Source organism: Lycorma delicatula, chromosome 1 (assembly GCF_047948215.1).
Source record: "Lycorma delicatula isolate Av1 chromosome 1, ASM4794821v1, whole genome shotgun sequence".
NCBI lineage: Eukaryota > Metazoa > Arthropoda > Insecta > Hemiptera > Fulgoridae > Lycorma > Lycorma delicatula.
In genome coordinates this window covers 315,329,385-315,344,674 of record NC_134455.1, presented here as the reverse complement: position 1 = coordinate 315,344,674, position 15,290 = coordinate 315,329,385, and the positions used below count along the sequence as shown (strand labels likewise).

General features: G+C 28.8%; 1 protein-coding gene across 6 annotated transcripts in view; it reads left to right on the top strand.

The window, feature by feature from the left end:
* The window catches only part of btz (CASC3 exon junction complex subunit), a 65,703-nt gene that overhangs the window by 16,530 nt on the left and 33,883 nt on the right, over positions 1-15,290 (top strand). For all 6 annotated transcript variants that reach the window (XR_012758798.1, XM_075381969.1, XM_075381967.1 and 3 more), the window contains 2 exons: positions 10,101-10,216; positions 11,269-11,553. Coding sequence is in view for 5 of the 6 variants with exons in the window: in XM_075381969.1 (XP_075238084.1) it covers positions 10,101-10,216; positions 11,269-11,553 (401 nt within the window). In the remaining variant the exon portion in view is untranslated. The remainder of the gene's footprint in view (positions 1-10,100; positions 10,217-11,268; positions 11,554-15,290) is intronic.

The window sequence follows — 15,290 nt, the reverse complement described above, 5'->3', positions numbered from 1 at the left end:
CAGTTTTTCTGTCAGAAGAACTGATGGTTATAAATGACAAATAAATTTATTCCAGCTATGTTTAATATATTGAAATAATAGCAAAGCGGCCAACTTCTTATTTTAAGAATACTATGAAGATGGAAGTCTTTGTTCTCATCGAAGAAAATTAGAAGATGGAGAACTAAATTATAGTGATAATGTTATCATTGAGGATGAGGATGGAAGCGTGGATGGTTATGGACTTACACAGTTCATATTCATGCACGTTTGGTCTAAAGTGACTACTGGTCCTTTTTTTCATTATATGTTTGAATAATTTCAGGCTTTTTTGACATAGCACTGATGCTTTTTGTACTGCATTGATGAATGGTTGAAAGCACACAGATTACTTATTTTATTTTGGTTTAAATGAAACTGCTGTACTTTCACCACTGTAAATAAAAAGAGATCTTTCTACACCCCTGTTGGTGTCAACAAATTCAGTTTACAATTCTCGTTTGTCTCGTCTTACTGTTCCAACTACTTTTAACTTATAATTATTGAGCAATATTTCAACTAATGGAACTGTATCAAACCATTGGAAACATTATCCATTGTAATGTTTCTATTAAAACCTTTTATCGGCAAAATTAATTTTTCACTGTAATAATCGACAACAGAGACTCCTGCTGATGAAATTCCCTTTCTTAAATATGGCAATGCATTTAGGATGTAATTTGTAGCATTGTCACCGAGCTTTGTATTTTAATTCCATATTTGTTTGGCTTGTTTTTCATATACATCCTGAAAGAACAGCAACCCCTAAATCCAACATGTTGCTCGTTGATAGTGCAGTAAGAAGTTATAAGTTGCCTTATAGTTCTATACATGTTTATTACATGGATATTTTTATTTTATGGTTATTTTTATAAATTACATGGATTTAAAAAAATTCAGAATAATTATGACAATTAAACGTCTCAAACGTACATTTTTTGGAGTCTGCGAAGTAAGACTCCAAAAAATGGAGTCTTACTTCGTAGTAATTTTTATTTCAAAATTTACAGTTTTTACGAATGAATCCCATATCCATTTTATTGGAGCAAGTTTGTTTTCAGATTTTCAAGCCTCTCTTGTATTTTTCTCATGAAATTGTAAACATTTTATTAAATTTCTCAGTATCTGTTCCCACTGTATGAACTGTCAAATAAAAAATCTGAGAACAAATGATTATCTTACATTGCACCAGATAAAATAAACAAACCAAGCATTTAGTTCATCCAAACTCATATCTTCAACATTGTGTTGTACATTCTAAGTTAAAATTTCCTCTCTGCCTCTGAATTTCCTCATTAGATTGTAAGAAAATTTCACTCAATATTTTATCTGTAAAAAAAAAAAATAATTACAGATTTTGCCTGAATGTTTTTCGTTGGACTTTGTCTGATGTGTAAAGTGGTTTTACCTTCAATTTTTTCGAACATTCCAATGGTGACCATTTTTTCCAAACAAATCTTCTTAGTCAGGAAAGATTACTTTACTATTATCTTTGAATATATTTTTGTTGTTTAACTGAAACTACTGAAGAATCTTTTTTTGTCACGTCTTCCTTTAAATGGTATCGATGGGCTTTTCAGTAGATTGATTTTTTAAGGCAGTCCTGCTACTGGTATTGGAATAATCTTCATCCTCAGATGGAATAAACATTGAGTCTATTTTGCTCTCATCCCACAGACAGTCATCTTCTAAACAGCCTTCTTTGCTACTCTCATCGTTCTGCAAGAATTTGTGTGGGATTTACATACATGTTTTCCATATTCTGTAAAAAGAATACAGCCTATTTTAGGCATTGTAATCAATATATGTAAAAAGTAACATTTTATTATACATTTTAACCAAGAATTAACAGAATTATCCTCTAAATATTGCTTATTACTAACTTCATATATAACTGACATGAATTATTTTCTGTAAATAGTAATGATACGTAAAGTAAACATAGGCACTTACTGCAGTTGACAAGAATCAGTCCTTCTAAAAGAGAAACGCACATGTTTACACATGTACTCTCTAAGGTAATGTAACTCGCAATGATTGATTAAAGCATAGCAGAAAACTGAAGAAGGCATGGGAAAGGGCATGTCCACTTTTATTCCAAATATTGTATAGTCATTGAAATTTACAATGCAATCGCTGAGTTGAATAATTACAATACAGAAGTAAGTTTTTGCTGGGTCCCTAGCCACATAGGGATTCCAGGTAATGAATACATGCAGATTCCGCTGCCAAATACGCATGTAATCAACCTCCTTTCACCACCCGAGTTGCTACTTCTGATTTAACTAATTATGTAAAACAATCTCTAAGATCAAAGTGGCAAGGTGACTGGATGGCTAATGTAGATAATAAGCTCCGGCAGATTAAAGATTGTGTGTTGCCATGGGACTCCTCATGTAGAAAAACTCGGCGTGAGGAAGTACTCCTCTGTCGATGGTGGTTAGGACATACACAAGTACCTAATGTCAGGAGGACACGCACCCCTATGCAAATGATGCAACTGCTGCATGACTGTGCGCCACATACTCATGGATTGCATATGTTATGCAGCGTTGTGTCGTAAATTTAAACTACCCAGAAACATCGGTGGTGTCTTGTGCAATGATAATAAAGTTTTAAACCAGATATTTCTGTTTTTGCGTAGGGTTAATACAAAAAATGTAATATTGTGGCGTATATTTTTTGTGCTGGAAGAGTTTTTATTTTTGTGGTTCTGTGTTTTGATTTTGTTATCAGAGTAGGAAGCCTTTTACACTTCCTATCGGAATTTGTTAAATTTTATAGTTTTTTTTATTATTTTTGCCTTTATGTTTTAAAAACTTTGTCTGTGATATTAGTTGTAAATATATAATAGTTTTAAGTTTTATTTCACTTTTTTAATTTTTGTTTTTAACTTAGTTTTAATTTTTTATTATATAGTTTGTATTACTTTTAAGTTTAATTTTAGTTTTTAACCTAGTTTTAAGTTTTATGTTAGTGTTTTTGTGTTTTTTAGCCTTTTTTTTAGTCCTTTTGTTATCCGAGAATGGGCCCTTTACCCCCATCTCGGACCTTGTTAAATGGTATTTACTTTTGATTTTATTTTCTATTTTACCTGTGATATTAGTTTTAAGTTTTATTATTTATCTTTTAGATTAATTTTAATTTTTTTTTCATAAAAAAAAAATCCGGGCGATGATAATGTGTAGATGTTATTTGCCACCAAAAAAAAAAAAATGTCCACAGCCAGAGGGAAAGTTTACTGTGCATGTAAATCTTACATACATTAGTATTCTTGCATTAAGGCAGCGTTTATCAACCTTTCAGTATTTGCGACCCAATTTTCAATCATAATTTTCATCGCACCCCCTCCATACAATGACGATATATACAATAATAATGTATTTTGACACTAAAGCTACACTATAACCTTAATTACACACCTTACAAATTACCAAGAATAAGTAAATTTATTGATGTTTGGCAACACTGATCTGCTGCATTGACAAAACCAGAATCAATGCCTCTCTGTTGCTCTGTCTTACATCCACATATCAGATATTCTCACGACTTTGCAAGAAGTTCTATCTTACATCCACATATCAGATATTCTCACGGCTTTGCAAGAAGTTCCAATTTGTTTTGAACATTCTGGAACATCTGCGCAAACATACATAAATGCTTTATCTCATTCAATTCCATCCAGTCTCATTTGAGTGAATCCTTCTATCACTGTTGAATTTATCATGAATGTGTACGTTGTAATCCATATGGTAATTTCAAGTCAGTGTTACATATTCATGACAGGAGATTTATACAGAATCATGGATAAATTTTTAAGTGGGCGCAAGCTAGCATTAGATGATAGTGAAGCATCAACAAGGGTGGTTTCAAAAATAAAATCAAGAAAATATTCTCAAGAATACTTAAATTTTAGGTTTAACAGCTCTGAAGTAATTGAAAAAGAAGACTCCTATGTCTCACTTGCTCAAAACGTTTGCTGGCAGATAGCATGAGACCTAATAAACTTAGACATTTGGAAACATTAATGACATAATGAGTTCATTAAAAAACCCCACAAATTTTTTGAATTAAAATTAAAATCATATGAAAAGCAAACATCATTTTTAAAAATCTTTGTTAATGAAAAAACTTTACTTCTTACTAAGTTTCATTTAAAATAGCCAGATGTAAAGTCTCACACCATTGGTAAAGAGCTTATTTTGCCACCTGCAATTGAGATTGTAGAAATTATGATTGGAGATAATTTTATCAAACAATTGCAGTCCGTACCTCTATCATCAAATGATACTGCTGCCCATCAAATTGGTGATGTAGCTGAAGATCTACAGCATCAGCTTTTTGGGAAGTTGCGTGACAAATTGTTTTCAGCTTGTGAGATTGTACGTCAGCAGTGGAAGAACTACTTTGCTGCAAACCAAGAGAACTCAAAGCAACAGCACTCAGATTATTTGCTGTCTTAAATGATTTTATAAATGAAGCAAATATAGAGTGGAAAAATTACATCGGAATATGTACCAATGATGTTCGTTCAATGTCTGGAAAATTCCAAATATACAAGCACTTGTGAAACAAAAATCTCCACAGAGTGTCTGGACACATTGCATGATCCACATCTCTGGCTTCCAAATAAATGACTCCTGGTCTGAATATTGTGCTAACGATGGTTGTAACTATAGTAAATTATATCAAAATAAGACTGCTAAAATCCAAGAATCTTTTCTGCACTTTGTAAAAACATGGGTGCAGTACATTCAGTGTTTTACCATTTTATTGCGAAGCAAGATTGTTATCACTTGGGAAATTTTTGTTATGTGTTTATGAATTAAAAGATGAAATCGCCATTTTTGTAGAAGAGGAAAACCGACTGGAAGCCGAGAAATTTTGAGATGGTTTATTTGTGATGGAATTGAGCTACTAGGTTGACGTATTCCAGAAATTTAAATGCACTAAATCCAAAATTCCAATGAGCAAATATGCATTTGTTGGATATGAGTGAAAAAGTTAATGCTTTTTGTAGAAAATTGAAATTGTGGAACAGAAATTTAAAGCAAAAAAACCTAGAAGTATTTGCAAATATGTATTATGTGTTAAAAACTAACAAGGCTGAAGAACATCATTGTTTTTGTAAACATTGAAAATCATTTAGCCAAATTGACAAATAATTTTAAAAAGTCTTGCTAATGACAGTGTGGTAGCAAGTGGGCAATTGGCCAGGAATCTGTTTTAAAATACTCCCGAAGGGCTCTCAACTGCTGAAGAAGAAATCTTCATAGACTAAACAGAAAGTGGTGAAATCAAAAGACAATTTAGTAATAAATCACTCTTTAAATTTTGGGCAGGGGTGGATGATGAGTTTTCTGCACTGAAAACAAGAGCATTTTGTATACTATTATAATTTTCAACATCCTACCATTGTGAAACCAGATTTTCTGCAGTAGCTGCTTTTAAGACAAAATATAGATCTCTGCTAAATATAGAAAAAGAACTCTGAGTGTCTATTTGTAATATTAAACCTTCGTTCAAAAAACATTGTTCTGTAAGACAGGTCCAAGAGAGTCACGTTATTAACTTGTTTTTAATTTAGTATTGATAAGGTATTACTATTAAACACATTGAGCAGTATTGATACAATCCTTAAGTGTATTATATATACGTAAATGTGTATTTTATTATTTATTATGTCGGAATTTATTTTGTTTTACTTTCTTTTTAAGAAATGTTTTTAATATTTTCTTTTCGATATGCTTGTGCCCCCCATTTAGTGTTATCACACTCCCCTGGGAGGGAGGAGTACCCCACAGGTTGAGAAACACTGGGTTAAGATATATTTAAATAATAATTAAAACATTATTTATTTTGGTCAGTTTCAATGAAGAGAGAGATTCTTACCTTAGTTTTTTTTATATTTTTTACTTTTCTTACTCTTAACAAATAGACTGAATTTGATTATGCTTTATTTATATTCTGGAGGAAGTTCCTTGCTGATCTCTTTGTAAGGTTTTCCTTATAACTTATTGGACAGTTTTTTTAATGAAAAATTACATTGTCTATATTAATATTTTGAAAAGTTTTTTTTTCTTTTTTGTTTAACATTGCTTCACTATTGGATTATATTGTTATATTGATATTAAAAGACCAAAATGCTAGGCTGCAGTATTTTTTATTGTGCTGTAGTTTACCTTTTTTATAGTTGTATCTTTTAAAATGAAAGGAAGTCTTTGTTCTCGTAGAAGAAGATGAAGAACTGAAGTGACAGTGTTATCATAGACGATGATAGGGTAGATAGCGATAGAGAAGAGGTTTGATCTGCATCTTCTGAGAAAGATTCAAATGAAAAACTAATGCAAGTAAAATTTACTTGTACTAATTTTTCATGTTTTCTTGTAATGAAGTTATTAAATGTTGAAATAGCATTGTCTGAAAAACAAAAAATTGGACTATTTAAAAAATTGGATTTTATTGGATACTAGTTGTCTAGGTGTCATCCCTTAATTAATTTTCTTATACAGAAGATGGTTGTTCCATTTCTACAAATTCACTGACTTCTATGGTTTGTTGTGGCCCAATGTTATTGAATATAAAAGTATTTTTTTCAATCGTTCTGTTTTCAGTTACATCATCTGATAACTGTAAGTAATAATGGTGAGAGGATTGAAAGGATAATAGTATGTTGTACAGTTAATTTTGATTGATATAAATTTTTTTTTTTTAAATTAAATATTGCGTTGACGAAAATATTTTTCTTAAGAAAATGGTAGTTCTGGTGAGGTAAATTTTACATGTAAAATATAGTTAAGGTCAGGCAAGAAAATGATAGTAATTTATAAATTTAACTACTGTTTCAGCCAGTTAATTAATTTCGAAGTGGAAAGGTGATTCTCATGGTTTTGTGAAAAATAGGTTTGAAGTTTATTAGAAAACGTGTAAGATATCAAAAAATAAGGCTGAACACTGAATTAGTATCAAAATCAATTCAATTAGAAAGTTTATTTCAGTTATAAAGTTGTAAGAAAGATTGTATAAAGTCAAATTCAATGAAAAATACACCGCGTGTTTTGAGCTCTTTTTACAAAGAACAGTAATTTATTTTTGTTTATGTAATTAAATTAATTTGGGGTAAATTACCTTATTATTTTGAATGTTAATATTTCTCAATAAATATAAATGTAGCAATATTAAATATTTTTAATATTACTCTCTTACAACTTGCTTTCTTTGTATGAATAGAATAATGTTGTAAGTAACCTTTACTTAAATAGGTAAACCTTCTTTCTTCTAAATAAGCCTAAGAAGGTTTACGTATCTAAGTATTGAATAAGAGTCTTAATACATTGAAAATAAACTTTTATTTATGAATAATAAACATTAAAAAAGAAATAAGCAACTGTTATAACTTCATTTAGGTAATCAGTATCCTCATCAGACATCATCATCAGTGGTAAAGAATATTAACATCATTTATCTTTTGGTTTATTTTAGGACAAGAAGTTTTAACAGTATTAACATTCTCAAATCCCTGGACTCCCTGTTTTCATATTCTATATAGCTCATAGATTTCAGTATAAGTACATGAACACATAATAGCACCATTACATAGGTACTTAATTATCACATATTTCATTATCTTGAAAATAACTTTTTCTCTGGATAAGGTTTTTTTGAAAAATATGGATCTTAAGATGAATCCCATTCTTGAAGAAGATGGTAGTAGTTGATATGGTTTTGGATTTCTTATTACATCAGCTTTTTTGATGCATTTATTCATCAAACTAAAATTTCTATCACATTGAGAGAAGCTGTGGCCTCCAACAAGAATTACTTGTAAAATATCTAAGATGAACACTTAGCAAACCACAAAGAGAAACTTGTGACTGTGGGGTTTCTATTTTCGCCCTCCCGTTGCATTATATAAGAAAACTATAGTTTGAATTTCAGGAAACTTAGGTTTTTTAAAACAGCCATATAGAAAAGAGACAACAGAATTTGAATTTTTCTTCCCATCACTTTCTGTAAATGTGTAGCAGTAACTGGACTTATCATTAAATATGTGAGTGTTAAAAACAGAAAGCCAAAACATTCTTTTTTAAAATTGAGAATTAACATTTAACTTAGGAATCAGAAAGTTTTGTGAGTAGTCAAAGGGTCTTACTTGCATTTTTTAATATAGTGGTCAAGCACATCTTTCCTTTTCTTTACTTTCCTTTTATAAACCTCAAATAGAGGCTTACATGGGTCATTAGGTTTACTTTTTAAGTTTATTCTTACACTCTTTGCAAAAGTTACATATGTCTCTTTTAGGTTTACTTACATCAAAGGAAAATTTTGTTTTGAAATAAATAATCACATTTTTAGGGATTTTTTTACTTTTTTTCTTTGTAAAACATTTTTAACAACTTTGTAGTTTTTTTATATTAAGGAGTGTTGTTAAAGTACAAAAGATCGCTTTTGTACTTTGATCTTGAATGGAACTTTGTCTCTGGATAAGGTATTTTTTTAAAAATATGAATAAAAATGAATCCGATTCATGAAGAATATCACTGTCCGTTACTGGAACTGATGGTAGTACTTTCAAGGTGAGCTCTCATTAATTCAATAACATCATCTGAAAAATTTCTGGGTCTATTTTCATGTTTACCTCCTTTTTCTTCAAAAGATTCATGAAGCAAAATGTTTTACTATAACACATAAAGACATTTGATAGAAATTTGAAAAAAGTTAAGGATCAACAGTATAGTTTTTTTACCATTTAAAGATAATTGTAAGTCCAAATGTGTTCTCTTGGTTTTTTTTGGATTAAGAGTTTATCTGTTTTCTTGTTTTGCGGCCAGTTCTATCAATTAGATAACATACTACTTTTTGAAGGCTTTAGACTTCAGCTGACCATTTTTTGCAATATTTAGACTTAAAACATTCTGACATCAAATTATGTTTCTTAGAATCAATTTGTTTTCCTGGTGAAGAAATGTATGGCTTGCTTAGAATTTATTTTCTTTAATTATCTAATATTTTTTATTCCCCTGCTTATTTATGAGTTTTCTTTTTCTTTTCTTCTTAGTTTCATTAACTTCTAAAACACTAATATCTTCAGTTTGATTACTCATTTTGTTGAAAACAACAATTATTCATTAACATAAACAGCATAACCTCAACATCCAACAATGATAGCAAAATGTGACCAAATGTACACTTAACTTCAGTCATAGCTACCAACCTTATTTTTCAAGATATCCTTATGAAACTACAACCAAAATGTAGAGAAAAATATGGTGGACAAGAATAGCTGTTCTGTGTAAAAAGGGCTCTTAGGCCTATGTACTTGCTTTATATTGACCGCCTCAATTAACTACTGATGTTGAAAGATGAATCTCATGGTAACTTAATTGAAGTTATGAATTAATGTATAGACAAGCTAAGTGAGTTTTTTAGGCTAAAGTCATTGTGAATTTTATATGGAAAGTATTTTTTTAAATTTATAAACAAAGATTAATAATAATTAGAAAAAATGATTGAACGTTAGCTTCTAATTGGCTGTTTAACACACCCCCCTCAAAAAAAATTATTTGTTCATTATCTGTAAGATGTTCTTTCCTAAAATATTTTCATTTACCTCATTTACATCACAATTGTGAAGTTTATAATTGGAAATTAATTTCCAGTTATTGTGCAACTTATTTTATTAAGGAAACATTAAAAAATGTGATAAATTGATCAGTTATAAATTTTCATAGTTGTGTTTATTAAAAAAAAAAAAAAAAAAAAAAAAAAAATTTATATACATAGCCATTGTCCTTTGTTTCTCATATTTACAGAAGTCTTGGAACCTATCCATGTTAGAGGACTATTATTAACAACTTGCTTTATATCGTTGAAAAAGTAGTAGTAGTTGTAGTAGTAGGTAGAATAAAATAATGCATAAGGAATTTTTATTGAATAATTTACTCAGAAGCATTGTTGTCAAATTGGGATCATTTTCAGTGGTGTGCAAGAACTTATTGGTATATGCTCTCATTTATTTAAATTTTTTATCAAATTTCTTTCATCATATCGTTTAAAATAAAATAATTTACTTTGGATTTTAGGAGAGTGAGGCTCCAAAGGATCGCAAGCTAGATGATGATGAGGATAGGAGAAATCCTCAGTACATTCCAAAGAAAGGGACATTTTATGAACATGATGACAGAACTCTATTAGATGCGTAAGTTTATAATTGTTAGGTAGATGTTTTATGTTTTTTATTAATGACTTAAATAGTAGTAACATTAGTAATTAAAACATTTGTAATAACAGGTGGTAACATTAGTTAGCTTTTGGTAATTCCATTTTCATTTTACCCGAATGAACTTTTAAAACAAACATAAAAGTTTTCTAATTGGAAGCAATCAATCCAGTGTTTGGTTTTTGTTATAAAAAATTATTGAAATCAACTTAGTATTCTTAATCTTATTTCGTGTATAATATTATTACACATAAATTATTTTTTTTTTTTTTAATTGAAATAAAGCCTAAATTTTCTGTCTTAATTGAATGAATGCTCATCATTGGCCAAGGCTTAGTTGTTTTTAGTTTTGAATTTTGAGAAAATTCTCTGTTTTTCCATATTAATTTATGTAACTTCAGTTTGATAATTATCCATGTTTGTTTTAGTATCATAATATTAAAAGGTGAATCTTAATACTTTTATTACCATGGAAAGATATGCATGTTGCATATTAGGGAAATATTAGTTGAAATCGACAATGATATTAATGTTAATATAGCATTGATGATGAATGTAAGTGTGTAAAATTGATAAAATGTAGTTAAGGTTAGGTCATTTACAAGAGTTTATTTATATTGGGGATAATAACACTCAAACCAATTATTTATTATTGTTACTTCACTATGCATTTATATAAAGTAATTATGGCCACTTATGTTATAAAGCTTGTGTCTGGGGGTATTAAATGCTCTTAATTTTTACTATCTATAAAAAATTATAACACATGTTTTTGCATAATTATGTTTTATATGTATGTTTTAGAAAATAATTTAATTATTGTTAGACAAATCCCTTGTTAAGTTTTAATAAAAGAGTTAATTACAGACGGACAAGAATAAAAACATAGTTGTTTATTGTAAACTGACAAACTCTGTAATTATGTTATTGGGATAAGTTTTAAAAAAATTATGATTTTTAGGAAGGTGTAATTTATTTTTTATTGTAACTTGTTTATCTGACTGAACTGCAGAGAATACTGATTTTTTCAGAGAAGAAGAGGAAGATAGTAAAGAAATTGGCCCTAGTGGAGATGACAGTACTGTTGGAAAAAGTGAAGTTGAACAAGAAGTAAAACAGAAAAAGGTCTCAGGAACAGTTGGGACAAAAGCTGGAGGGAAAGTTTGGATTGATAAATCAGCTGAAAAATGGCAACATGATCTATACAATGAAGATGAACAAAGACCAAAATCAACTCAAGAACTGATTGATACGTATGGTTATGATATTCGTAATGAGGAAGCTCCTCCTAAAGCTAGAAGGCGAAGACGATATGGGTAATTTTTTAATTTCATTTTACTTTACAATTTTTTGAATGGTTATTAATATTATAACCATTTTCATGCATATGTTATCATTAGTTATCTAAATGAGTGTATCACATCATAAACTGCCAATACTGTGGATTAATAAGTGAATAATTATTGTATTAAACAGGGCAGCACCTATTAGTGCTCAGATATTGGTACTGGTAGGTGAAAATCTGATTTTCATGAAATATATAAATTTCTCTCTATTTTTATTCATTGATATGTAATAAAAATTGTCTTCATACAAATACAGCTTAAATGTAACTTGATTGTACTGATAATTAATGAGAACTAAAATCAAGAAAGTAATAAAAACTGTTCAAGAAATTTATTGAAATTTTGGAAAACTACAGATAATTTTTACCAAGCAATAAATTAAAGAAAACACTTTGTATACATTTTTCTCTTGGTTTTAAAAAAAAAATAATCATGTTAAGATGCATCTGCACTTTATCTGAATTACACATATTTTGTTGTTTACGATGACTTGTTGCTTGATTATCAACTGACAACAATGATCCATTTTATTTCAAGAGTTATAATATAACTGATGAGTAACAGATGGTTTCCATATCTTTCCTGTCAGTCTGTTCAGTTTTAGTTAACAAATGTAGCTGTTTAAAAAGTAACATCGCTTTTGAAAAATAGGGTTTCCCACCTAAACTAAGATGCAAAATTTTATAATTTTAGTGAAATGAATAATTTTGCAGTCTTCAGTGTACAGGTGTGTCCATATTAGATTAACAAAAAAAAAATTGACCAATGTGTGATAATCATGATTGAATGAATACAAAGCCAAAACTGCAAGATTAACGCTAATATTCTGCAGTAGATGCATCTAAATTCAATCCTTTATATATGAGGTAGTGAAGGGATGTATTATTTCAGGCATTTTAAGAATTAAATTGTAGTTTCTTATTTATTTCTGAACACAACTTGTTTTGAGTTTACTTAAATTTTAATTTTTGCCATTAGTATTAATTTTATAAAAATAAGGTATATATTCATAATATATTTCTAGCTTTTGTACAAATATTGAAATTAAATATATCTAATTCTACTCTTCAATGTATTTACTACTTTTATAAAAAAAAAGTATCTCGATTTGTCTGTTAGAAAACATTTGTAAGATCACAAATTACATTAATACATTGGGAATATTGTTTTCTTGAACAAGATATTACTATAAGGTCCAAATTCTGCGAGCTTACTTCCAAATTAAAAAAAAAAAAAATTAAATTTGAAAAGCTCAAGTGAATCAATATAAAATAAAAGCTCAATCACAAAACAATTCAAATTAAGGGGGGAACAACGAAAAAATGTACTAGGGCTATGTAGTCTGATCACATGTATATTATTATTAAAATTAAAAAAATAATTAACATTAACAATACAAAAAATAATTTTTTTAACATTAATTGAACATATTAAGCATATCAAAATTATATGGAATCATAGAAAACACATTTCCACACTACTCGTCTGTCATATTAAAAAAAAAAAAATCTATCTTATTAATTTTTTTCTTCATATATTTATATATATAAGGATACATTTTCCACGTATAAAAATAATGATGACCTCGCATCGAATACACCTATTTACCGAGTCTCACTGTCCTGTCATATTGAACAAAGAACACCACCACTTTCGTGCGCATCAACTCAAAAAACGTCTCCACTCCATGACTGCTAAATTCACACTAGCCCCAAAACAAAGAATGTCAGTCTGGCTTCCCCCATCAGACGCCCGTTCGTATTTATGCACGTACACACTTTTTTCTGAGACTATATGCTCTCACCAGCCCACGATGACATCACCGTCTGGCTATCCAGACCATGTCAGACATCAAAAAACAAAGTTATGTAATACAATTTCTTATCAAACTAATTACGTTTATATAACTATTAAAATAATATAATACTATCTTGCCTATTTTCTGTTTTTAATATCAACTAACCCAAATGAATATTAACTACTTTAAAATATTGAAACTTTTTTCTTTATGACATAATATATATTGTTCGTAACCAACAAAATTTAGAATGGTTACAATTCACAGTAAAAGAAAGAAATCTCAACATACAGTTAAAAAAATTGTATATTTATAATATTAAAAAAATGGACATATACTTTTTATAAACAAGAAGCTATTTATGCACAATAATATGGTATACAAAATAATATTAAATTATTCAAAAAACTATCGAACTGACCGCATTCAACCAGGCATTAGAAATGATTAGAATTTATAATATAATTTATAACATAATTCAATTATGTTTTTTAAAAATTTTTATAGCTTGCTTAATTTTATGATATGTAAAATGAACAAATTTTGCAAAGGTAATTTTTATATTACATTAGGTATTTTGCATTAATTTTTCTCATTATCCTCACCAAATTTTGACCATAGTTTTTCATGATAGCTGTCATTTTTCATTTTTTGGCTATTTCAGAAAGGAATTCTTATCAAAATTGAGCAATCCAAGTTATCAGTTACATTCTGATAAGTTACATTTTGATAAATTGAATTTGTTAATGTTTACAATAACTTAACCAATATCTGAAGAAGACATGAGTAAAATTTTCATGAAGAACTGCATACTAAATATTCTGGAATATCTAATTAATAACATGCATTTCAACTTTATAGGCTGAAGTCATCCACCGTTGATGTCTGAATGCTTACATTTACCATAATAATTTTCTTTTGTTTATATTGAACGTGTTTATCGTGAGAGATGTTAAGAGCTGAAGAGATGTTAAGTGAGCATGGACTAATAAAAATCAAATATTCTAAGAAATTGTCTTGACTTCCCAAACAATAAAATAAATATGTATACTTGTAATAAAAAAAAAATGTTACAAACAGATTTTGATCAAGATTTAATATGATATAAGTGATGATTAGAACATATTATATATAGGTCCAAATTATTTGAATTTGACACTGAAAATGCTTTTCAGTGAATGATGTCAAGTATTTAATTGTATGCTCATGGTTGATGCTTATGCCCTGCACTTCTGGTATTCCCTTTTGAAGCTTAAGTATTCATGATTAAACTTTTTATCTAGATGAAAAGAAAATAGTAAAAAGATTTCCTCGTGTCTTTTACTTACGTTGTTTTAAGATTGTGGTTTTTCTATCTTTTTCATTTTAATTAAAAAAATTAATCAAAATAGCTTCGAAGTACAGTATTTACATCCACTTCAAGACATTTCTTAAAAATCTGAACATTTCTAACCAACTTTAGAAAAAGACTTAGCTGTTCTTGATTAACTTATTTTTTTTTTTTCGTTGAACAGTTAAAGTGGGAAGTTTTTTTTTACTTAAGTGGTATGCTCATAGTAAAAGAGTGTAATAGACAAAAGAATATACACATTAAACTTACAATGCAAATAAAGAATTATAAAACCTCATACAGTAGTAACATTTACTAAAAATTAATAATATTACTTAATTTTATTACGAAATTTCACTGATAAAGATATATCACAAAAAAATACTGTACTTAACTTTTTATTTTAATAAAGAACACACTAAAATAGTATTTTTTATAAAAAAAGAACGGCGTAAAACTATAAATACTCACAAGAAATACTGAAACTGTGAGGCCAAAATGAGCTCTTCAAAAAAATAACTTAAGATTAGAGATACAGTTTACTTTCTCAGTACACTCACAGAACAGTTCCGAGGGACT